We start from the raw sequence: 26,676 nt of genomic DNA on the forward strand, positions 1-26,676 counted from the left end.
TTCAGCTGCCAGCTACTCTTATAAAACAAAAATAGTAATAATATCCATCTATGGGGTACATTGTGCGGATTAAATAAAACAGTACCTTTTAAATACTTGTAAACAGCAACCAAGATTTGGTAAGCACTTAAAAATATGGACCATTATCATAACCATAATAATTATTATTTCTTTTAGCATGATTATTCCTGGGGCGTGGAGGGCGAGGGGCATCTTCTTGCCAGCTGCTCTAAGAGGTGATTTGATTTGATTTGATTTTAAAATATTTATTTATTTTTGAGAGAAAGAGCAGGGGAGAGGTGGAGAGGGAGAGAGAATTCCAAGCAGGCCTTGTGTTGTCAGCTCTGAGCCCCACTCAGGGCTTGATCTCACCAACCATGAGACATGACCTGAGCCAAAATCAAGAGTCAAACATTTAACCAACTGAACCACCCAGGTGCCCCCCTACCCAGCCCCTTAAGAGGTGATTTTAAACAGCCTTCCTTCTCACTACTTAAACGTCTCTCCTTAATTTGAACATATGACTCCCAGGTTTGATTATGGATATCAGTGTTTTTCCTCACTGATATATTATTGTACAGAAAATGAATTGTTAACCACATTTGGTATTAACAAGCCTAAGAATATATATTTTTCAACACCTTGGTAAAATAAAGCCCTTTCTGGGATTGTCTTTTTTTTTTTTTTTTTTTTTTTTTTTTTCCTAGCTGAATTTGATTTTCTAACACCGTGTAAGCCTCAAGTATAACTTACAGGACATTCATGACATAAATGGTGAGGTTGTCATCTGTATCCTTTTAAGCTCGACTTCTATGTATTACGCAGACAAACCTCACTGTTTGGGGAACCAGCCACTGTTGAATGGCCTCTGAAAGCAATCCAGAATAAGCAAGTTACTGACTTGACTCCAGAAAAGGAGGGGGGACCAAAGAGAATTGGGGCTACTTCAGGTTTTGTCTTGATGTGTCCCATGAGTCCAGTACAATACATTTTGTATTGCTTTGAAAACCAGTTTAGGCAGCTTTTAAACCACACTGAGTTTTCCTCCACTGCCAGCATGGCGGCGTTAGTATTGGGAATTTTCTTTCACCATTAGCAAAGCTGTTTCAGCTTTTGGGCCTGAAAATTTTAAGATCTTAGTTTAACTTTCAAGGTGTTAATATATCCCTATCAGAAGCAAAGTTACATTTTTATAGCGTCCCATTGCAGGATGATTGTTGAAATAGTGTCTGACACACCGCTTCCTCCAAATAGCTCTCAGCTAAGAAAGCCAACTTTGTTACTTTTGAAAGAAATGAGTTAGTAACAAATGTAAACATTACAAAAAATGAAAAGAGCATATGAACAAATAATCTGTTCTCTTTTCCTCTGATTGAGGATGCTGCCTGCCACAAGCCAAAGTGTGTGGTTGAAAAAGTTCCATCAAACACATTGTTTGGTCTCATAAAAATTAAATGTGTCCCCTTTCCTTAAACAGAACTCCGTAATCTTGGCTGCTGTGCAGAATCCTCAGTGAAATTGTTCACAAATTCATAGTATTTCTGTCTTGAGAAATTCTTCCTACCCGCAAGCCTGAATATGCTTTATCTCTCTCCCTTTCTCTTTCTCTCTCTCTTTTCTTTTGGCTGAACATCTGAACTCCTCCAAGAGTTCCCTGAGTCCTAGAATTACAGATAAATGCTTTCTAACCGTTGTGTCCCTGCCACTCTCCCCACAGCTTGTTGACATTTTTGAGGGTAGCAGGCCATGCCCTGTGACTTTTTTTTGCATCTCCACCCCCCATTTCTTTTGATGAGTCAGCACAACCATGCAATTGACAGGTTAGAGGAAACCTACTATGTGCCAGCTGTATCTGCCTACATTAACTCTGCTGCTCTGTGCTGGCAGAATTCGTCTCACATACAGAGACTTTGGAGTTCACACAGCTAGCAAGTGCAGAATCCAGCACTTTGACCTAGATCGCTCTAAGTCCAAAACCATTTTTTTCTTTTTCTTTTTTTAAATTTTTAATGTTTTTATTCACTTTTGAGAGAGAGAGACCATGAGCGAGGGAGGGGCAGAGAGAGACAGAGACACAGAATCCGAAGCAGGCTCCAGACTCTGAGCTGTCAGCACAGAACCTGACACAGGGCTCGAACTCGTGAACCCTGAGATCAAGACCTGAGCCTAAGTGGGCTGCTTAACAGAGCCACCTTGGCACCCCTTTTCCTTTTGTTTTTAAATAACCATACCTTCTCCAGTGGCAGCGGAGACAGTCACAGGAGGAAGCATTCTGGGAGGCATCCCCCACGTTTTCTGCCTTGTCCCTCTACTTTGTTCCTACCTCCTTTCCCACTCACCACTAGGACTACAAAGCAGCTGAAAGACAGATGCTCTTCTGGAAAACTGTGGCATTTGGGCATCTTGTATTTATGGAACTCGGGAAAGACTACGTTTCATTGTACTCACACAATGACTGTATGGAAGACTTTATTGAGTGTACCTATGAAATAATGGAAACGGTATGGATTTGGGGTTTGCACTGAGAATATACAGCAGATAATGATTCTTCTGCATTCCTACATTAATTAATTCAAATCATTAGGAAAATGGACCCAACATTAGCTTTCTTTGTGGTTCTTTCTTTGTGGGGGTAACAATTTCTCACAGGCTTCCTGGTTGTTAACTTTCTCCAAACCATTGATTTGGTAATTTGCATATTCCCCCCCCCCAAAAAAAAAAAGGCAGCTGTATGTTCTGAGCATCCTCTTCCTGGCTGAATCGAAGACCGTATGAGAGACTGGATGTCTGCCGACCGAGTTCCTCTAGAATTCTTCCTTCTGTGTTTAAGTCACTGCCGCCACCAGAGAATATTTAATACCAAGCTCAAAATAAGTGTTTAGGAGGCTTTCAGTGGTGGTTTAAAATAATTACCATGAGAACTTGGGTAAAAGCCTTTATCCACAAAACTATTTAAATGATATAATTATATCCCCTACCTCACTCTTCCTTCCTTTCACTGGATTTGTTTCTCTTTGCTGCGTGCCCATACCCCAACACTGAACCGTAGCCTCAGACCCAGATTCGACACTTCTCTGCCTCTCTCTCTCTAGCATACCCCAAGTGAGACTAGATGCCTCATAAGGAGTTATTTGCCTGATGGAACCGATCATAATCCCACATCCCAAACCTCTTTTCAGGGGCCAAGAGCAATTTATCCAGCGCCACAGTGTCCTCTTCTTACCTTCCATTTTGTGACCCCTAACCTTTCTGATGACGTGACCCTGCTGGGAGATCGGACTGTTTCCTCAGTTACAGTGTTTTATATGTATTCCCACCGTGGAAAACCCGTACCTGTGTATCAGCAAAGCATGGGAATTTTTTTGTGTGTCTCTTTCCCCTCTTCATTATATTTAGCAATATGTATTGATTAAATGCATTCCCTTGGCTGCTTTCCACTAAGCGGTTTTGGAGGACCTCTTTGACCATATGTTTTTAATGATTTCACCTTCTGTCTGCCCTTATCCACTTTGGAAAAATTACTCTACATTAGTTTGGTTCTATACAAATACGTTTTTTAGGGTTATGTTCTCATATAGTCTGGGAGTTTAAAAACACCAAAGCTTTTTAGTCAAAAACTATGTCCAAGAATGCTGGTGATTCTACTGGAATGAATACTAAATGGACCAATTATATATAAATGTAGTTTCTCTCTACTCTCAGGCATACATTCTTTACAACTTACTGCTGCCAGCAGTAGCCAGTGGAATAGTGGATATATGTGTTATACAGGCGTATATGGAAGGTCCAGTGTTCCACTGAATCAATAACACATTGTCGAAAAATAAGTAACACCCAGTGGTTTATCCATGTTGCTATTATGGGAGTCATAACTCACTCTTTAAGAACTTGCTAACATTGTCCATACTTGATATGGTCATAATGTATTATTAAGAATGTTCTTGGAATGTTCTGTTAATTTGTAATTTGAGGGTGTGAACATTTGGAAAGTGTAAAAGTAGAGAAAGAATGAAATGTTATTTGACCATAAATTTGTAAATACCTCATGGCTTAAATGATGATGAGGTGAGGCCACAAACCACAAAAACAGCTAATAAAGTATGTGTTAGTTTAAGATTCTTATATATATATTCTCTTATTTGACATTTTAAATTAACTTCTAATAGGTTTTAAAAGGTAGACCTTTAGCAAGTTAAAGTAAGGTTTTTTTCACCCCCCCCCAGGAAATATTTATTTTTCTGCTATTAAAAAACAAAACATATCTATAAAATTAAGTTATGGTGTTATATCTTAAGAACATGCCAGCAAAGCAAGGCCTCTGTGGGTTTTTTTTTTTCCTTTTACAAAAAATATATGTATTTATTGGGGGGGGGGGGGATGAGAGGGGGAGGGGTAAGAGTGAGAATCCAAAGCAGGTTCCACGCTATCAGTGCAGAGCCCAATGGAGGGCTCAATCTCATGAACCATGAGATCATGATGGGAGCCAAAATCAACAGTTAGACGCTTAACCAACTGAGCCACCCAGGCGCCCCAGCCTGTGTGTTTTCTTTATCATTAGCTATTTTAAACCTAGTATTTATGAATCACATTTGCATGTTTAATGTTATTGCATGTAACTTTACATATATATAATTTTGCATTCTTTATGGGAGCTTAAAGTCTAACATATATATTGATGTGGGCATCTATACACACACACACAGAAAAACACCAAGTCAGTTTATAACTTTCAAGTTATTTTCCACTCAAGAGTTCTATCAGATTGGGACAAACTAATTTGTTAAAGAAAAACAATCTAGTTTAGTTATATAAATAGTCATCTTCCGGGGCACCTGGGTGGCTCAGTCGGTTAAGCGGCCGACTTCAGCTCAGGTCATGATCTCGTGGTCTGTGAGTTCGAACCCCGCTTCGGGCTCTGTGCTGACAGCTCAGAGCCTGGAGCCTGTTTCAGATTCTGTGTCTCCCTCTCTCTCTGACCCTCCCCCGTTCATGCTCTGTCTGTCTCTGTCTCAAAAATAAATAAATGTTTAAAAATAAATAAATAAATAAATAGTCATCTTCCTGCCATATAGCAAGAGCCATATGCTGTATGTGAAGAAGTAATGCTAACTTTTCTAGAGTTGAGGGCAAGACAGATTTCCAGATACTTTTCATGTGGCAGAAGTGGCTGGTAGAGTTGAATGTTAAGTGGATTGAAATAAATTGCCAGTGGAAAATTTCAAAAGGAAACTTACAATTCTCCTCATGATACCACTTGTATTGTACTAATATTGTACAGTATTTGACACTTTGAGAATCCTTCTTTATCAGATGTTGGTACCTCCATTAAACCTAATGTCAGAGGAAGGGAAAGAACTAGTCTTTTTGGATGTCAGCTATGAACCAAGCACTGGGTTGGGTGCTTGACTCACAATTAAAAGAGCTATTTTGTCCCTACCATAACCCTACAAAACAGATATTAACCCAATCTCATGAATGAGAAAAGTTTGATTCCAAGAAGTAAAATAACCTGCGAATAAAGATATCCATAAAGGGCAGAACAGTGCCATTCTGATACCATATTATTGCCTTCTAGCTTCTGGAATGTTAGTTCTTTACAACGTGGCTTCGTGATCTTGCTTCAGATGTGATCAGTGCCCAGAAGTATCTTGTGAACCCTCATGGCCACCCTTGACTTTCTGACAAAAAGAGTCCGCTTTTTTATAGCTGTGCATTTGCACATTGTATACTGATGCCTGCTTTCTCTGCATCAGTTGGTGACTTTGCACATCAGCTGACAAGTTTACAGTGGCCCAGCTTCCAGCAAATTATCTTGTTTTAGCAGAGTCGCCATCCTTGTTCAGCAAGATCCCTGCAGGTGTTTTCCTGTAGCGTTGGGTTGCATTTTGCCCTTTTTATGGGAAGCAAGTGAACAGAAACCTGTGGTGTTTCCACTAAACCAAGAAGTACAAGCTTCATAAACTTCAGTCCATCTGACAAGGGTGAGAGTTGTGTGTCTCCCAAGTGTGATTCATCATTAGCCCCAATCGTATGCTTATTTCACTTAACCGGTGATGAACTCATGAAGGAAAAGAATAAATCCAAGAACAATGAAATACATTGTTAAATACTGTGTCTGAAAGTCAACGTGTAATTCAGAATGTTGATATATCATTTTTTCCTTTCTGGGAATAGAATTCTCCTTAAAACATAAGTTTATCATTTGACCTGCACATACTTTAACAGATTGCCAGGAAGAAATATAAATGCCAAGTGTCTGTAGTCACCCAAACACCAACATATACTTTGTGATAAATAAATATACCTCTTTCCTTTAGCTTTTGCCATTCTGGCTTGGCCTTGCTGATGATACCCTCTGGGATGTAGATGAGTGATGAAACATCACTTATTGTCCCTGTAAGTAACCGTGGTCCTGGAGCACAGTGTGGAAGTCACCACCATGAGGCCTGGCATATTGGAACATTTATCTGTAATCTTTACCTCATCTCTGCTAGTGAGATTTGGCCAACTAGTCTTCTAGTCAAAGGCTAAAGGCTTTTATTTTCCTTTCCTTAGGGGTATTTCCACATTCTCTATGAGGGTGTTCCTTGGATATGTTCCTAAGTAAGACTGTCTATGTATAAACCTCTGAAAAGAATCAGGAAAAAAAACCAAAAACTAGAAAAATGGCTGAAAAGAGCCATTTTATGCAGGTGCTTTCTACAACATTACATTTTAGGCCATCAAAAACATAGTTCTTAGGTGGCCTAGCATGTTCTTTGCACATCTGGCCTCTGGGTTCTTTAGACTGTTCCAAGCAGAGTTTTTGCCAAAATGGAAGTGACATCTTGCATGCTATGATACTTTCCAAACAAATCGGGGCTTTCAATTTGTTTCACTGTAAAATTGTGTCAGATTTCATTGTCTAGGCTCCCCTATGTGGTTTTTATCAAGGATTTCCTTGGTAAACGTCATGTAAAAGCACTGAAAAAGATTGCCATAAAGCTACAAGTCTCTGATTTCTTAAAGTTTGTTGTTTTATTTTGTTTTATTTTATTTTATTTTGTTTTGTTTTGTTTTGTTTTGTTTTATTGCAGGGTTTTATATGAACATGTTACCTATTTTTCCAGGCTATCCCCTAAAGATTGAAACAGAACTCCAAGAAAGCCTTCTGGTCAGAGTTGTCTTTATGAGGAATTCTACTGGCCTAATTATCTGCCAAGCATTTTTCTTTCTTTTTCTTTTCTAAGCATATTTCTTAGAAAGCAAATAAATATTGTTTACTTGGCCCACTGTTGCATAACCTTGCTTGATCATGAAATAGCTAGTCTAGGTGTTTATTATTTTTATTAGACAATTTATATTCTATGAGACAGAAAGAGATGTTAGATCATCACTACCACCTTGTTGTCCATTTCCTCTATAAGAAGATAAGCACTTTGGGGCACCTGGGTGGCTCAGTCAGTTGAGCTTCTGACTTTGGCTCAGGTCATGCTCTCACGGTTTATAAGTTCGAGCCCCATGTTGGGCTCTGTGCTGACTGCTGAGAGCCTGGAGCCCGCTTCAGATTCTGCATCTCCCCCTCTCTCTCTGCCCTCCCCTGCTCACACGTCTGTCTCTTTCTGTCTCTCAGTAATAAATAAAAAGTTAAAAAAAAATTACAAAAAAGTAAAATCTTAAAAAAAATATCCAAGACATTCTTGGAGTTTTATGAAACACAGGAGTTGTATACTCAACAAAAGCAATCTTCAAAATAGTCACACAAAAACTATTGTAACTTCCCACAAGGTATTCTGCAATCATTAATAATTTGGTTATTCTTTCATTACAAAGCCTTTATTTCTTTGTCAGAGGCTTCAGTCCCAAAGGGAAGAAGAGATAAATGACTATACATCGTGCTGTGTTGTAGAAGTATAAACAAGTATGTGACAGTCCGAAAGATAGTAGCACCCCTGTCACCTGGAGGACTCAGGAGCAATAGAGCCATGGTCGTTTATTTGTTCACTGTTTTTAGTTTGCAGTCCTAAAGGGAGAAAAACAGTGACAATGGAGAGAAGGAAGATGCAAGAGAAAAGTGGAGGGACCAGAGGCGAGAAAAATTCATTTCTTCCCCTGCCTCAAAAATTAGGGAGAAAAAAGTAAAGGGAAGTTTTGAGGTTGAGGAAGGAAAGTTGAGGGAATTCTTCCTGGCATAAACGTTCTCAGTAAAGCAGATAGATGTTGGCTGACGTGACAAGGGCCGAATTCGGAATCTAGGGAGAAGAAAGGGTCTGGAGTAGCCTGTGGGAAAATGGAATCCAGTGGGCATGGATGAAAGCATGGATTAGTGGTAATGAGCACCCATGCAAGAGGAGAGAGCTGGAATAGAGCCTGTCCTCGTAGTGAGGTGGTTTTTCCCTTCCATGTTGTCAAAACTAAGAACCGAGGAGAGTGTTGGTTGTGGCCTAAACTGAATTGGCGAGGCAGGAAAGCATGGCAGGAGGTCCAGGGGCTAAGAGCTTCTAAAGAGCTCTTGGCTGTGTGCAGGGCTTAGGGGAGGGGGAGGTGAGCTGAAGGATTGACTGGAGTGTCCATATGGGTAAGGGACACTTACCCATATGGGTAAGAGAAAGCACACAAATCCTACTTTCCCTCCCTCACCTGTATGGCTGCCGAGTAAGGTACCTGGACCCCTGCCTTGCCCCTCGCCTATCTGTGTCCCCAAATTGCCTTTACCTCACACCAGCCATGGTTATGGCAACACACACTCCTTTTCTTTCAGCCCACAAATAAGACTGTGTAGAATAAGGAGATATTACAGAGCTTTCATTTTGTTCTACTCTGTGGTCCTTTATCCTTTTTCTGATTTAGCTTCTCATTTATATATTTTCACTTTCACATGTCACTAAGTTTAAATGTTTAAACATTTCCCCCTCCAGTAGCCAAAAAGAAAACAAAGCAACAGCTAATATACTAATAAATTTATTTCTAGCTACAGGAGATAAGCTTCAATGCAATGTGGCCATAAAGTATGGCTCCCAGGCTTAGGGGAGAAGCAATAAACTTTCATAAATAAAATAATTTTAAAATACTCCTGGCAGTATAAATAAGAGTAAAATATAACATGTAACAGCCAACAACAGAGCTCCTTACAAAAGAAAGCTATAAACTAAAATAAGGAAATGTTTGCAGCTTTTTGTTGTCACCCTGCACTCTAGGTGGGCCGCCTGGAAAATTCACAGTGGGAAGTTCTTGGACTCACCTTCTGAAATGTTGCCCCTATTACATGTCCTGACACCTTTTGATTTGCTGAAGATCTGTGAAAATCACCAAGGAAACCCATTGGGTACTAATGCTACAAATAAGACAGTTCTCAACACATTTCAAGGTGTCAGAGAACACTTTTCAAAAGGAGAGAGAGTAGGAGGATGGACCGGACCGCGTCCCATGGCTTCAGTTAATGCGGGAGCTTACAAGGCTCAGGGCTCACTTGACTTTCAGTCTTGCTCTGCCGCTGATCTTTAAGGAAATGTGGAGTTCTCCTGGGCTCTACCTCAGCTTTCATTTGGGTTTTCAGCCCAAGAGTCACATGGGCAAAAGCATAAAAAATACAATGGCATTTTAGTGATCAGTGCCTTGGTTTGAAAGACTGTTGAAGTGATGGATTGTTCTCTAAAAAATTAAGGAGCAAGCAAGACAAGATCTCCCTCCCTCCCTCTCTTCCTCTCTCTGTTTCTGTCTCTCTGTTTCTCTCTCTCTCTCTCTCTCTCTCACACACGCGCATGCATGCACACGCTCACTCACTCTCAAATCAGAAGTGATAAAAGACAGGGAATTGAAGAGCTGCCAGTAGAAAGAAATCAGAATTTATCAGTGCTTTCATTCAATACATTGGCAATTCCCAAGCATTTGTAATCATGGGCAATATGTTTGCTGCTGAGAAATGGGTTAAACGTACTCTCTCCCTTCAAGGAACTGAAGACTTTGCTGGCCTAGAGTGAGTTACACTTGGTCACATGGGCCAAGTCTGGGAGGGCTTAGTGGATAAACTTGGTTTAGAAGGTGATAGACTAACCTCTGAAGGGAAGGACATTCCAAAGATGGCATGAAGGGGTCAAGACTGTGAAGGGAAATATGAATGAAAATTAGTTGGGCCTAGATTTCAGAGAGTCTTCAATGCTGATTTAAGAGTTTGGACTTTACAGTGTAAACAGTAGGAAGCCATAGAAAAATTTCAGAGCAAGAGATGTGGTTTGTGTTTTACATTTGTTTTATAAAGAGAAATCTCTGTTGGCAGTAAAGACGAGATGAGAGACAGATGATGAGAGCTCTAGGGAAACAACAGAGGGAATGATGTGGGCATTCCATTTATAAGTTGCTGTGTCTGGTACTGTCTCAAGTTGGGGTGGGGTTTTTTTTTTAACTCTTTTTTTTTTTTTACTCTTTATTTACTTATTTATTTATTTATTTATTTTTGCTGGATTATATGGAGAAAGGCAAGCTAGCACAGAACTTTTTTAATTCTGAGTTTGATTTCACCCATTAGTAGCCAAGTGTTCATGGGCAAGGAAGTTAAATTCTGTCTCCTGTTTCTCATCTGCAGAATGGGGGTAGCAATGATGCCTTCTGCATAGGGTTATAACAAGTGTTTACTAAATGTATGCGTATGCATAGCCATTAGAATCTTGTATGTACTCTGTGCTAAGTATTTTATTTTTATCTTTTTTCTCAGTTCATTCATTTACTTGCTCGTTTAGTCTTTGTTCATTTGTTTTTAAGGCAATCTAGAGTAATCTGTATTATCATTAGTAAATTTTGTTTGCAGAATTTTTCTGAAATTTTCACCTTCTTTTCTCAAGTGCTCTTGGACCAAATTTTTTTAGCAGGAAATAGGAGGATAAAGCCTGTAAATTCAAACAGCTACTTCCCCTGGATGTAAAGTATAAACAAAAGTTTTGTAGAGAATGCTGCTGCATGGTGGTCCTTAGTGTCACTGTAGATCATGAGGAACAGGGGAGACGTTAAGTGAAGTTCCAGTATTAGGAAATTTGGGCAGGCTTACTTTACGGCACAATGTGGTTATATTATTCTGATAAACAGATTTTGAAATCCCAGAACACAGTGTGAACCTCATTCAAATATGAATGCAGAAACACCTTCAAAAATCTCCAATAAACATTTTAATTCCCTATGTCTTTACTTCCCTGTTTGTGAGTGCAACTGAAAAAACAGTGCCACATTCTTAAATTGGAACAATAATTATGTCCCATGAATGCAATAAAAATTAAAAGTACTTTTATTAAAGGTAGACTTTATTTTATATATATATATGTATATATGTATACATAATAATATATATGTATACATATACATATATATGTGTATATATACATATATACATATATGTATATATATACATAATAAGTACAAATATATATATACATATATATTTATTGTATTTATTATATAAATAACTGAAGGCTAGCATTCTGAACAACTCCAGTAGTAGAGGAATTGTTCCTTATATTTCCTTGTGCAGAGCCAGTGTTCTGTTTCTTCTCAGTGTTCGGACTCTTGTAAAACAGAAAGCCGACACCATTAGGTTATAGGAAGAGTCTATAGGATTTGGGGCAGGGGGGGCAGGGAAGCTAAATATCTTGAAACTTTTTGCCTTTGAAGAGCTGAGAAAGCAGTTCTTGACGAGGGAGATAAATACAACCCCTCTGTATAGTTGAGGTGAACAAAGCTTTCCTTGATACTAAAGGTTTTTAATACTCTATTGATGGGAGGGGTTCTTTTATTTGATCCATCAAGATTACCAAGCCACATGTCCCCATCCCTAACTGAAATACAGCATCATGAAATCATGATTAAAGTTATAGAAACCAATTTGTGAAGTGGCAAGAGATGACAGATACTGCATTTCCCTCTTGGTTACTGGGAATTAAGTTTCAGTAGCATTGAGGAATTCTGAAAAAATAAGTTATTTAAATTATATTCTTCAACTTTTCCCTTGAATTCATGGCTAAGCAATTTTGACTAGTTCATAAATTAGGACAGTGTTGTTGTTTTGTAATAAGATAATTTAGTGAAAATATTTTTGCAGGACTGTGATTTGTGTGGTTAGAATAATGAGCAAAGATTGCAGAGGAATCAGTGATTTGTAATCCCAACCCTGGTAGGCACAGACGTGTGACTTTAATGGAGTAATTTATTTCTTCTGATAACATTTGTCCAATCTCCTTTGAGGAACTTTTGTGAGAATAGAATGAGTGGAGTTATGTGAAAGCAATTTAAAACAGAAAAGCACTAAAAATAACTAAATGTAGTTGCTGAACATCCTGAAGGCATCTTAGTAGAACGAATGGGAGCAAAATGTTGAGAGTGTTTGTTTGATTTTACAGGCAACAAGGGAAACTCTCAGTCGCCACTGCACTACCCTTGGTGATGCTCTTCGAAAAGAGAATGATTTTGCTCTTATAATTGATGGGAAAACCCTCAAGTATGCCTTAACTTTTGGAGTAAGACAGTATTTCCTGGACTTGGCTTTGTCATGCAAAGCTGTTATTTGCTGCAGGTAAGTTCTCCTTAATATTGTCAGATTTCAGTAAAGAGCACCTTGCTCCTAAGTTCTTGATTTTTGAACTTCCAGATTCTATCCAGAATTTGTAAATGTCAGGTTATTTGTTATTTCACTCACTCAAGACTGAAGGTTTACAACCTGGAATAGAATTTGGTAGCAGAGTCTTAGTGATCATTAGTAATTATTTTTCATAATTTGAATCAACAAGTTTATTGCCATCTCCTGTGTTCAAAATCAGTTATTTACCTACATTTCCATGTTTGGTAATTTCTGTAAATGTTCTCTTTTCTACACATCAATCTTAGATCCTGCTTCAAGGACTTAACTTTAGGGAATGGCAGGATGGGAGGTGCTTGGTCATTTTCCTCAAGACTGTTTCTTGACTGTACATTCCTCTTTCCTGTAATTTATGATATTGCTCATTTCCTAAGTTAGAATCTGTTTTGAGTTATCAAGGCTTGAATCCATAGAACTACATTTTTGTAAACTATTCACTCCAGTCCTTCCCAAACTTCTTGTCAAAAAATCTTCCCCATATCTTTGTCTTCATTGTTCCCCTATATCCTAAAATTTAAAGTGTATTGATGGGGCACCTGGTGGCTCAGTCGGCTAAGTGTCTGCCTTTGGCTCAGTTCATGATCTTGTGGCTCTTGAGTTTGAGCCCCGCATCAGGCTCTGTGCTGACAGCACAGAACCTGCTTGGGATTCTCTCTCTCCTCTCTCCTCTCTCCTCTCTCCTCTCTCCTCTCTCCTCTCTCCTCTCTCCTCTCTCCTTTCTCCTCTCTCCTTTCTCTGCTCCTACCCTGCTTGTGCTCTCTCTCTCTCTCAAAATAAATAAACCTTAAAAAATTTTAAAGAAGGAAGGAAGGAAGGAAGGAAGGAAGGAAGGAAGGAAGGAAGGAAGGAAGAATATTCATGGGACAGCTGGGTGGCTCAGTTGGTTAAGTATCCAACTGTTGATTTTGGCTCAGGTCATGATCCCAGAATCATGGGATGGAGCCCCACGTTGGGCTCCATGCTAAGCATGAAGCCTGCTTAAGATTCTATTTATCTCTCCTTCTGCCCCTCTCCCCCATTCACCCTTTCCCTCTCTCTAAAATAAAAAATAATTAAATAATTTTTTTTTTTTTAATAAATAAATACGGGGCACCTGGGTGGCTCAGTCAGTTAAGCGTCCGACTCTTGGTTTCGGCTCAGGTCATGTTCTCATAGTTCACGAGTGCAAGCCCTGAGTCGGGCTCTGCACCAATAGCATGGAGCCTGCTTGGGAGTCTGTCTCTCTTCCTCTCTCTTTCTCTGATCCTCCCCCACTCGTGTTCTTTCTCTCTCTCTCTCCCTCTCTCTCAAATAAATATTTTAAAATTAATTAATTAATTTAATGTATTCATGACTATGCCCAGTGTCTTCACCGTGGAACCCGGGGATTTTCCTCTTTGCCATCCACTTACTGAGTCTTACCAGCTGGTCACACCAGGTCCAGGTGGCAGTGTCTCCAGTGTTTATCCTCCTGGGAGATGAAATCTTAGCAAGGCTTCTGAAGAATTTCTCAGAATTTGTTCTTTTAACATTATCTTTAAATGTTTTCTATTTTCTTTTATTATCTTAAAATATATATTTACTGATAAAAGAAGGTTATGCTTTTTAAACCTTTTTTGTCTGGGCTTATTCTCTTAAATATCCTGCCTATAATCTGCCTCCACATTTGTAAGCCATGCCTTGTAGATCTTTCCGAAATTTCAGCTGGAACCTATTTTGTGAAACATATTTAAACCTAACTTAATAAATACCTTTTATAAAGCATCATTTTCAACCTATGAAATTATACTCAGAGAATTAAAAGTGCTTATTCCAGGAATCGTATTACTTTAGTCATTTATTTTTCTTCACTGTGGTATGTATTGATAAATGTTGCTGTAAAACAGCTCTTGGATAGCATGTTGTACATACTTAATATTAGTAATATTCAGGCTTTCTGCTTAATCACGAAGAAAGAATTAGAGATTAATTTATCTTGATGGTCTCATTTGTACTTTGCTATCACCATGCTTTTTAAAAATCTGCTTTTTCCAGTGACCTTTCTTGATTCCTTGCTAATCTCTTGACCAAGTCTTAGTAGTGTTCAACTCTGACACCCTTCCATCAGGATAATTGTGTGCCAGATCTAGTTGTTAATCACTTTCACTAATGGGATCACAAGGATCAACAAAAGATTGCTCAAAAGCACATTAAGTGATATGACTGTTAGCTCCTGCTTGAAAACAAAACGGAATACAGAGCTCTTTAGATTCAGTGATCGGTTCCCTTGGTCTGGCCCTACTGTGTGCTGAGCAGATGGGCCACACCTACAAGGATGAATAAGACTTCCTGCCTGCTCTCCTTCATGTATCCTTTTTTTTTTTCCTTTTAAGTAGAATCACAGTTGCTTTGAAAGCTGTGGGAGGCCAGTTCTCATAATGCAGTCCCTGCAGCTGATCTCATTCTTAGAGCATTGCTTAACACAGTACCTCCCACCATTCTTCCAAAAGTTGAACCACAAAATTAAACAATAGCAGAGGGAGAGAAACACTAGAAAGCGTAGTCAAGGGAGAAGAAATATGTTGTGAGCTTGTGAAATTCTCTCCCGAGATCCTTGTTCTGGATGGCTCACAAGTCACATGGATCTCAGGGCTCCTCTGGGCCCAGGTCCCTGGGAGGGAATCACACTCTGCCATGCACGTGCAACTCAGCTCTGAAACTGAGCTTATAAAGATGTGTGTGGCCCCTTCCTCCCTCCATCCTGTTTTATGCATGTTTGAGGACCTGAAGGTCCCTATGCAGACACTGGGTTTTATTTAGAGTTTTTAGGGCTTTTTCTTTTTTTAAGTAAAATATCTTTCCTCAGCTTTTTCTTCTGAGTGCCTTCATACTCTCTCTTTTCCCCTAAGGACTGTGGTTCAACTTCCAGTCTGGTGTTGAGAATTCATCAGTGCCACTGCTGCAGTTATGTCTGTTCACCTTCTTGGCCGCCTAGTGCCTCCTGGCATTTTATCCAGTGGCACAGACCGTATTCCTCTCATTCAGCTTACTAACCTTGAAGTACAATTTCCATGATGTGCTTTTGTCACTTGTGAGGAATAGGTGGGCAATTCTGTAGATCTTTCTTTACCATTAAATGCAAGTGGCACTCCAGGTTCCCAGAAGATGACAGTCTCCCAGCCTCAGGAAATTCTCTATTTTCTGCTATTAGAACATACACTCCAGACAGATACTGAATATTATTTCAAAATACACTACTGTTTCACAAATTTGTTTGTGTTCATTCTGTCTTTATGGGTTTCTCCCCGCCCAACTATTTTCTGATATTCTTTTTTTTTTTTTTTTTTTTTTTTGGTCAGTCCTCATGTGAAAATCATCCAGAGTCTGCTCTGGGCCACAGCTAGAGTGGAAGTGGAGAGGAAAGCCTTCCCGTAATGGATAATGAGGCTCTCAATATTAGTTCCATCTTCAGGATTACATCAGCCACTTTCTTCCCTGACATTATCAGCAGAGAGGGCAGAAGGCAGTTTTCAGTGTTTGCCTAATTGACACAGTTATAAAGATGAGCGTTTTTCCTGAAAAGCCTACAGTTGAATTGAAAGAAACAGTTGTTCTCAGTCAGTAGTCATTATATCTCTCACTCACCGCCATTTTCTGAAGGGACTATTCAGAGACAGAAATAATCCCCTCGTTCCAAAATTATTCAGGGCTTTGGAGTCCTGGTTTTGGTTTACAAAGGGAAGGTTTCATGTTATACTTCAAGTAATTTTTTTAAGTATGTAAAACCCAAAAAGTAAAATGAAATCTGTTTTTATCTGCCCAACATGTCCTGTATTTTTATAGATACCATGCAGGTTTTGTTTTTACCTCTGTGTACACTTACCTGTATAACCTGAATAGTTTAATAGGAAACATGCATCTAACGTTAGAGGAGTTTCTGATCAGTTTTCCTGGTTATAAACATAAACTCCTTGTGGTCCTTCTTTCCTTCTTTTCCCTTGCTCAAATGCACCAATTCCATCATTTGGTGGGATCAGATGTTTGAAGAACATGAAAACTCTGCATCATTTTCAACACCCCTCGCCCCCCACCCCCCCCACCACTCCTGCAAAATACACATATACACAAATATGTAAAATTGAATTCACCATTTTAGGGGCTTCACACACTCCCTAAAACTCTTACACAGGTAGGAGAGGGAAAGGCTTGCTCCAAGACTTGTGGAGATTTCTGTGCCCAGCGAAAATCAAGACCTATTCTGCAATGTTACTGTACCAGGTAAATAATTCCTCATCTCAGTTACCAACATTTTATGCCCTAAGTTCTTAGAGCTTGCATAATTGGTACATATAATGGCATTTTATCTGAGGATTCATAAAATTCTTGTTCTAATTTTACCTCTCTGGCACTTTGGCCGCCTAGTGGAATTTCTCTGGCTTTGGTTTTGTGACCTGTAAAAAGAAGAGCTTGGCACATAGCAATGATTCAAATCCTACAGAGCCTGGAGGTCTAAGCAGCAGAGAGTAGAGCTTCTCTGACATAGAGCCGTGGGAGAGCCGTGCACATACACACCTTCTCAGTTATTTCCTTCCAGCTTGAAAGCCGCTGGGCCAGAGGACCTCTCCTGGCCCTTTCACTTTCTGGACAAACCCTTCTTCTGTGGGCCACTCTATGCTGGGACGGGTCTGTCTACCGCTTGGATCAGCTTAATTTGTGGAAGCATCTGTTCTACCTCTTTCAATATTCCCTCCAGAAGAGGGTGGGAATGTTGCAGGGAAGTATTGCTGTGTGTTAAATAGCATGTGGTTTCTGAGATCCTCATCAGTTCACATAACCCAGCCTTTCAAAGAATTTTACATTTTTTCTGTAGTTGTCAGTTTAGCTTAAACATATTTTGAAACTTATGTTCTGTGACAGTTGGTTGAAAATTGGCCTAGAGCCTCCAGCTTTTAGACTGTCTAGTAATCACCGTTCTTCTACATAATTTATGTACTTATGTCTTCTGAAAAGCAGAAGTTAAATTGAAGTAAGCATTTTTCCCGACTTGCAACATCTCTAATCAAAGTTTAACCCCCTTTTGGGCCATTTTCCCCATAGTGCATTAAAAAAAAAAAAAAAAAAAACAACTTGACTTCAGTGAGAGTCGTCACTCAGGAGTGGCATTCCAGACAAAACCTTTCACCCTGGTCTGATCAACCGGTCCTCCTAGAAAAGGTCTAAAGGGACCCTTTGAATACTCTGTGTCATAGCATGACTGCATTAAGCAAAGGGTCAAGACAGATCTACTTCTTGAATCTTTTGGGATTGTCTTAAACTTGAAGGATTTCCCTAAATAAATGTTCTGCACTTAAAGGGTAGTCATAAAGCACAAATGAAGCTAATAAATGCTCAACAGACATTCCTTTAAAGAAAAAAGTTTGTGAACACCATTGGATGCCAAGCAGATGTTTGGCTTTGAGAAGACTTACAAACTGTTAATGAATGTCAACCCCGTGTTTGCTTCCAAGAAAATATGAATAAATGTTGGAAATGTTGAGAGAATATTTCTTTCATACATGTATGGCTAAAAGAGGACATGCTGAATAAGTTTTATAACTTCATAAAATGCCCATGTTTTGCTTTAACATCATATAATAAGCTGTTCAGCCCTGTCTGTCTCATTTGCTACTCTACCCCTCCTGAGTAATGTTAAATAATAAGGCCACGGTACAGTCTGGTAGCCACTTATGTTATACAGTTCCCCACCAGGGAAGTCCATATTTGACAGTAAAATATTAATAAATCTCAACACTTCAGAATTCCACTACAATTCAACATGATATAGTTTTAGATATGATCAGTTTAGATAAACCACCATCACCCAACAGCCGCACGTGCACACGCACACACGCACACACACACAGACACCGATTAGAACTGCAGATCATATAACTCCAGTAAAACAGAGTTAACTTGTACTGGAAAGTATATAAAATATAAGCATGCAACTTAGTGAATTTTCATGAAGCAAGTACACTCCTGTATCAAGTACTCGAGCATAACCAGCACCTCAGAAGCCCCCGCACGCTCCCCTCCCTGTAGCTTTATTATCCTCCCAAGAGTAAGTGCTATCTTGATTTCCATGATCATGCTTCTTAAATGCTATCTTACTCGTTTCAGTCTTTTTCTGTTTTATATCTTGCTAACTTGGAATAAGTGTATGTATCTTCCATAACTACATTCAAATTCTTGATGATTCTTTTCTGTTCAGCAATTTTAAGTACAGACTCTGCAGCTTTCCACTGAGGCCTCCCTAAAGCTTTACATAAATCAATAGTCAGCACTCTAATGTGTCTTCAAAAACAAATCCACCTAATAGATTATGTACAGTTCTCTTTCAGTTCTATGGTGATGGAATAAAGGGCTTCATTTTCCGATTTGTTAAGGACATGGTATATGGAACCTACAATATTTCTTCAATCTGTCTACTGACCTGATTTTGTGGGGGAAAGGAAAGCAGAGTTACTTTGGTGTAACTGGTTCTCCTTGAACCCATAGGGTTTCTAGTGATTACCTTCTTTCTAATAAACCCATGTGAGCCATCCCCATTTAGAGCAAGTTAGAGGCTTGGCATTTTGAGCCAGGCTAGGGCTTCAAGAGTCAAGACCAGGTAGGATGTAAGCCATGACTGTTGAACAGCTGTAGGGCATGGAGTAAAGAGAAGGAAAAGAGCACATCCTAGAGGAAAATGATCTTGCAAAACAAGAGGCATATTACCAAGGAAGCAGACAGAGAGACGAAAAATGGATATAATAAGCTTTTAAGTTAAGGCATGAAAGAGGAGGTGGTTCCAGATAGTATTTTCCAAGAGGAAGGGAGTATTTCATAGAGCAAAAGTGGGCGAACGTTTTCTGTAAAGGGCCAGATAGTAAGTATTTTAGGCTTTCTGGGCTATACAGTCTATGTCACAGCTACTCAACTCTGCCACGATAGCGTGAAAGCAGCTCTGGACAAAATATAAATGATGGGGGTGACTGTGATCCAATAAGTCTTTATGTAAAAAACAGGCTACCGCCCAGATTTGGCCCTGGGGTCATAGTCCATTGACCCCTGCATGGTGTCTGTGGCTGGTGAATGAATGATAAGCGGGAGACATTCTGACAGAACATCCATGAGGTTCACTCCAACCTCCCTAGGCTGTAATTTCCATCTTTCTTTTCTGGAAAACTGAGACATTTGCCAGTCTCTCTCCACCTGCCTGTTTCCCTTTCTCCATGATTCCTCAAAAATGACTGACATTCTTTCCGTAGTGACAGCTATACAGCCACTCTAGAGGGTCCATTAAATTTCTCTGTGTCCTGGGATTCAAGAAAAACCGTTAAAATGTGGAATTTCCAGAATTCAATTTGTTTTTGAATGAAGTGTCAATAGATATTTATGTGTCTCAGTAGGAGATAGATGAGGAACTAGGACCACAGATATCAAATCCTGCTCTGTCACCGAAATGCCTCCCCTCTGTTCTAGGGGGATGTGCCAGCAAGATGCAAAAGGACAATTCCAGCCAAAGGACCAGGCAGGAAGGGGCACAAGCTAGCCTTCCCCTTAAGCTGGAAGTGGTCCAAAGCCAAAGTGAAGCAAATTCTTGTTTGATTTTTATGCATTATTTTAGCTTCTGCCCTACATGCCACCTCCTCTGCACTCCACCTTAGGAAAACATTCTTAAGTATTTAACATGTTCCCTTCCAAATGCCACACTTTATTTGTATATATGTGCCACTGTGAAAAATACATAATATGGTTATATGTGTGTTGAAATGAGAGATCTATATTTATAATACTCCAGCACAAATTTGTTGCCTCTTTAATTTTTCTACAGTTGGGAGACTATCCATGTTACCAGATGGAAAGCAAGTTTATTTCTTCTCACCACTGCTTATTGTTATCTAATGCATCATAATAATATACATCATTTTATTTATGCTCATAGCAATGGCCATATAAGTTGCCTCTAAACCTTTGCTACCCTGGAAAGTGCTAAAGGGAATATCCTCTCTACATAACCATGCCAAGTGTTTTTTTAATATATACTTAAGAATGGAAGTGTGTGGCTGTGGCTATATCTATATTTTGTTTCAATCAGAATTGCCCCATTGCTCCAAAGCAGCTCTACTCAGAGTGTGCATTCCCAGCTTTATGTGAGAAGGTTGCTGTTTCCGCACCTTAACATCAATGCTGGGCATTCCTGAATTTATAACTTTGCCAATTTGATGGTTGAAAAGCACCTTGTTGTTTTCACTTCTCTGATTACTAGGGAGATTAAGCATCTCTTAGTATAAAGAGAGACAGAGTGTGAGTGGGGGAGGGGCAGAGAGAGAGGGAGACACAGAATCTGAAGCAGGCTCCAGGTTCTGAGCTGTCAGCACAAAGCCCAATGTGGGGCTCGAACCCACGAACCGCGAGATCATGACCTGAGCCAAAGTCAGACGCTTAATTGACTGAGCCATCCAGGCACCCCTAGCATCTCTTAATATAACTACTTACCTCTCTAGATTTCTGCTTTTGAAGTTCATTCATTCATTCATTCATTCAGCAAATATTTTTTGAGCACTCGCTATGCTTGCTATGTATAAGTTCTATAAATAGAGCAGTGAACAAGAGGAAAATCCCTGCCTTCACATTGTAGCTGTTGTTCAATAAAATCATTACACATATATATTCAAAGGTAATAATTACTGTGTATGATTGTGTGTATAAATGGTCGTAGTTGATTTATTATATATCAGATAGATTTATATGAAATGCTTGGTAATAGTTGCTATAAAGAAAAGCAGCCCACTGAAGAAGAATAGGGGTACTGAACTGTCGGCTGGGGTTTTTTATGGCCTAATTGAATATTTCTGGTGAGAAATCATACGTAAGGTTTCTTTCTGGAGCGTGTGGGTGGCTCAGTCGGTTGAGTGTCCAACTTCAGCTCGGGTCATGATCTCACAGTTCATGGGTTTGAGCCCCGTGTCAGGCTCTGTGCTGACAGCTCAGAGCCTGGAGCCTGCTTTGGATTCTGTGTCTCCCTCTCTCTTTGCCCCTCCCCCACTCACATTTTCTCTCTCTCTCTCTCTCTCTCTGTCTCTCAAAAATAAACATTAAAAAAAAGATTCCTCTCTGACCATCACTGCCTTTTCTGTGGCTTAAATTCTGTTTTATCTTATATTAATAATGCTAACCTGGCTTTCCTTTGTTTTATATATATACTTTGTCTTTTTTTTTTTCTTCTAAACCATTATGTTCAATCCTTCTGTATAATATAGTGGTTAAGAATACTGTCTCTAAGTCCACATTGCTTAGGGTTCAATCCTGGCTTCACCACTTACTTGCTCTTTTTCCTTAAATTATATAATCTTTCTGTGCCTCAGTGTCTTCATTTGTAAAATGACAATAATAGTAACCTCTTACAGGGTTCTTCTGAGAATTGAATGAATTAAAACAAGTAAAGTAAAGTTAGAACATAGTGAGCAAATAAGTGTTATTATTACCTGTTATTATAAAGTGTGTCTCTTTTAGACACCGTATTGCTGAATTTGTTTTTTGTTTTTTGTTTTAATATAACCTGAGAATCTCTTTCAGTCAGTGAATTTTATCTATTTATATTTATTATAATTATTACTATGTCAGCCTCATTTCTTTTGTCTTACTATTTTTTTAATATGTATTGATTTTGAGAGAACAGGTGAGCAGAGAGAGAGAGAGAGAGAGAGAGAGAGAGAGAGAGAGTCTAAAGCAGGCTCCAGGCTCCAAGCTGTCAGCACAGAGTCCAATGCAGGGTTCGAACTCCCAGACCATGAGATCATGACCTGAGCTGAAGTTGGACACTTAGCCAACTGAGCCTCTATAACTGCTTGTTCTGCTTATAACTGCTTGTTCTGGTTTCATGTTTTCACTATTTTCCCAAATTCTTCCAAGGTTTTGTTGTTTTTTTAATCATACTTTTTCAAAATTCTTATATCTTTTTATACCAGTTCTATTTCCTTATAAGCCATTGTAAGGCTTTTTTTTCTTTTGTGCTCATGATATCCTGTTTTACCTGTGAGATTTTTTTCCCCATTTTCCCTAACAGCAGCAAAGTCCTTTGGGAGAAAGATGAAAGCTACATCCTAACTTGCGGTAAAATTGGAGCCAGGGCTCCATCTGAGCTTAGTGAATCCCTGTCCCCTGCCCCTCATTCCTTTACCCAAGTGTTGCTTTTCTTAGAGGCAGCCACGTTTTGGTGAGATTACCTGCATAAGGTAACACTGAAGGCCTTGTTAACACACCCACATCATTGGCACCTGTCCCTGCCTGGCTCCATGCCCTGAGGTTGACCAAATGGCTCCAACTCTCCTGTCCCAAGGTAGGAGATGGGAATTTTCCTGGGGTCTTAGTTTTAGGGCATTGTGGATACTCCCAAGAATTGGGGTGTCTTTCAACATGTTATTTGGGGGAGTTTGAGTTTCTATAAGCTCTAAGCCTAAGCCAAAGTGTTTACAGTAAGAGAGGAACCCCTTTGCTCCATGCAGCCCACTCTCACCTCCCTGACGCTGGTCAGCCTGGGCTTCCATGGGGACACCACAGGGAATGAACAGTGCATCTGAAAAGCTTTCCCTGCCTGTTTGTGTATTTATGGCCCTGGAACACCACTCTTTCCCTCTACTCATTTACCTTCTGACAGGTATCCAGCACTTCGTCTTTCTCCAAAGGCTTCTCATCGATTTTTGCTGATTGTGACCCTCAAATTTACCGAGCTTCTTTAGCTCCTGGCATCTTCAGGATTTTATTTCAATTTCGGGCAGTAGCCAACACTACCACTTGTTTCATCTTCTACTAGATATTTATAAGATGAGAGACAATTCTTTGGTGAAACCCATCCACATAGGACAGAATTCCTACGAATGAGGGAGGGAAGGAAGAAAGGAAAGGCAAGCTGATTTTCTTACAGCCTAAGGAAGTTCCAACCCTTCCTTACCTCCTCAGAGTCACAAGAAAAGAGAAGAAAGCAAGTGCCCATATAGGCTCCAACCAGGAAGAGATGGATGGAGGCCATAGCTCTTACCACTCTGAGAGCAAGGTCGCAAAAGAGCAGAACCTGAAGAAGAAGCACTCTTGGCCTTCTGGAGTAGACATGCTTCCCAGTTGGACCACACCACTCCTATAGGCAAGGCTCCCTAGACAAAAAGAGGTAGCTGGACCTTGTCCCATGCAGGAGAGATTTCTGTCTCTAGCACTTTTTGTCTCCTTGGAGCAAGAATTCATAGACCACTGTCCTATGTATAGGCTCATAATATTTAACTCCTGGTACAGTAGGTCAGGTCAGTGAAAGTTCTTAAATTAATAACGGGCAGAAGGATGGCCCTAAGAAGAAGGCTCTTCTCCTTCTCTTAATATTCTTCCATATAAATTTCATCACATACCAAAGGATCACTTAAATATTTAATAAGCGAGTGATGCCTGAATGCACATCCCCAGCTCTGAGTTTTTTTCCAAGCTTAGTTCTGACTTTTCAGTCAGTATAGTTAATGATGCCACTAGGATATCCCAATGCTCTCTAAACTTCCAAGTGTCTATAACTTCCTGAGACCTTTCCTCTATACATATTCCTGCCTTTTCTGTTGATGTTTAGGCCATCATTTTCTTAGTCACTCACATTTGAAACCTCAGGGTCATCTCTGATCCCACTTCCATTCAAACCCCACACCCAAGCCATATGTCCTTTCTTTTCATTTTCTTTTCAGTTCAGATACATATGTAGAGAGAGATGTAGGTATCTACATATATAAAAAAGATACATTTTGGGGGCAATCCAAATTAATATTTTTAATGCACTGCTTCTACCATGCTCTTTTTTGGCTCAAAATCTTTTTAATTAACACCTCCTGTTGCTTAGAGCTAGTAGCTGTGATATTCAAACTTCCTTATCCTGACATGCAGAGGCCCCCTGTCATCTGGCTCTAAGCCACTCGGACTATACCCACTTTCCCTTGAAAAGGTGGTATGTTTCCTTCTCCACCTAATAATTTTCCATCTGTTTTTCCTATCCATGTGAGAAAGCCTGGAGAATGCAATATCCTTTATGTACTTCCTCTGCATTCTAGATACAGAGCAGATTAAACAGACTTTGCCTCCTGACAGCAAACAGTAAATTAAAAAAAAAAAAAAAAAATGAGTGAGAGTTGTAGTGTTAGTATAATGAGATAATGAGATGAATTTCTTGTTTTTGCAAAATTGCCATTTATTCAGTTCTACTAGCATTTTACATTTGCTCTGGGCTGAGTCTAGTGCTGGGTTCCAGATACTAGATGATGAAAGAGAAGAGAAGAGAAGGAAGGAAGGGGAAGGGAGAGAGAGAGAGAAAGAAGAAAAGAAAAAAGAAAGAAAGAAAGAAAGAAAGAAAGAAAGAAAGAAAGAAAGAAAAGGGGAGAGAGGGAGAAAAAGAGAAAGGAAAGAAAGCAGGAAAGAAAGAAAATGAACAGTAGCATTGTAGACAAACTATTCTCTGGTGTTGATACTATAATAAAGATTTCTATCAGGAATTTTTTTTTCCTTTTGCGGGTATTTATAAGGTACATTTGCCAGTTAGTAGTTTGGAGTGTCTGTGAACACACACACATAAATGCATATTCAAATATACACTATCAATACAATCAGTCCCTATTTAAAATATTATCAGAACCATTGAAACTGGAGACAGGAGTAGTTCATCTATAACAACCATGATTATGGGGGGAAAATGTTCGCATCTAAAATGCGTTGCAGAAGGACATCTTATTTAAAATTACTTTCCCTTTTTGCCCTGTGAAAAGGCTATCTGCATTTTATTTCTGTAGACTCGATCCCTGTATTATAAGGTCCCCTTGTTGCCTCTGACTGCACAGTATATCAACAGATGTTGCTTTTGGAGGCTAGGAAAGCACTCACTCATCAGTCATTTGAATAACACAGTTCTCTTACCTAGAAGTATTTGAATGTTTCATTATGTACCATATGCTAAGTATAGTTTTGAAGATGCTATATACGTGGATGTTTTCATTCAGTAATCAATGATGAGTTTCTAGAAGTGTTCTAATGTTTATGTAATTTTGGTACATGTAACGGATTTTTTTTTTGGCCAAATTTTAATTCCTCTTCAATTCAAAACTTTACAAATGAGCCTAACAAATTTTAGTTCAGACTCAAGATCTCAAAAGTTTTTCTCTTAGGTTTTTTTTTTCTCTTTTTATATTTTTTTTATTAGCAGAATATGACTCAATGGGGAATAAATAGACTGATAGTCACAAGGAGAAATCTTCAGAAGTGTTGGAAAATACAGCAGAACCCCCTACTAATGATCCTGACCTCTAAATAGTCACCAGGAGCAGTTCTCAAGCTTAGTAAATACAGGGGCTCTATAAGCACAGGGTCACTATAAAAACACTTCAGGATAATTAAGAAATACTCTCTTCCTCCGTGTTCTTAAAACGTTTCTCTGGATTCACTTTGTAATAGCAACTTTATAGTAACTTTTAAGTTTTCAGTATGTTTTTGAGATATATTATCAATATTATTTCTAGTGTATATATAAGATGTTTTTTAGGTAAGTAACCTAAAAACATAATACAGTAAGATAAATTATTATACTCCTTTTGGCTACCTATAAAAACTCCCCTAAAATATTCTGTCTTTATCCGTATTCCATTCAAAAAGGCAATTCGTTTAGCTAATCCCATTAAAAGAGTGCAAAATGAGGCTCATTAAAGATGTGCTCTCTATATACCTGCAGCTTAAATGGTAAAAATTGTCAGTACACTGATCTAATGTCCACTGGACAATGAGAGTTACTACATAGCAAATAAGAAAAATACTGAACGGCATGTGCAGAAAATATAGCCAAAATAATATCTGAAAAGCTATTACACTCAGTGTGCTGCTAATTTGTATTGCAAAAGACCACCTTCTGTTTGTGGAGCCACAGGAAGAAAACTGTATCTTTAGAGCACATACTTGATTAGTCTTTGTCCACAGAGGCTCTGGCTTCTCCCAAAGAAGAAAAGAGCAACAATGGAGGAGAAGAGAACTGTGTATAATTGAAGTCCTAACGCAGACCCATGCGTGGTTTTAAAAAAAATCTAGAGTAG

At 39.2% G+C, this 26,676-nt stretch overlaps 1 protein-coding gene across 3 annotated transcripts in view; it reads left to right on the forward strand.

The window, feature by feature from the left end:
• Nucleotides 1-26,676, forward strand: part of ATP8A1 (ATPase phospholipid transporting 8A1) — a 230,837-nt gene that overhangs the window by 144,386 nt on the left and 59,775 nt on the right. For all 3 annotated transcript variants that reach the window (XM_042936485.1, XM_042936486.1, XM_042936487.1), the window contains one exon: nucleotides 12,363-12,535. In XM_042936485.1, the coding sequence (XP_042792419.1) occupies nucleotides 12,363-12,535 (173 nt within the window). The remainder of the gene's footprint in view (nucleotides 1-12,362; nucleotides 12,536-26,676) is intronic.

The sequence above is a fragment of the Panthera leo genome, chromosome B1 (genome assembly GCF_018350215.1).
Source record: "Panthera leo isolate Ple1 chromosome B1, P.leo_Ple1_pat1.1, whole genome shotgun sequence".
In the NCBI taxonomy this organism is placed as follows: Eukaryota; Metazoa; Chordata; class Mammalia; order Carnivora; family Felidae; genus Panthera; species Panthera leo.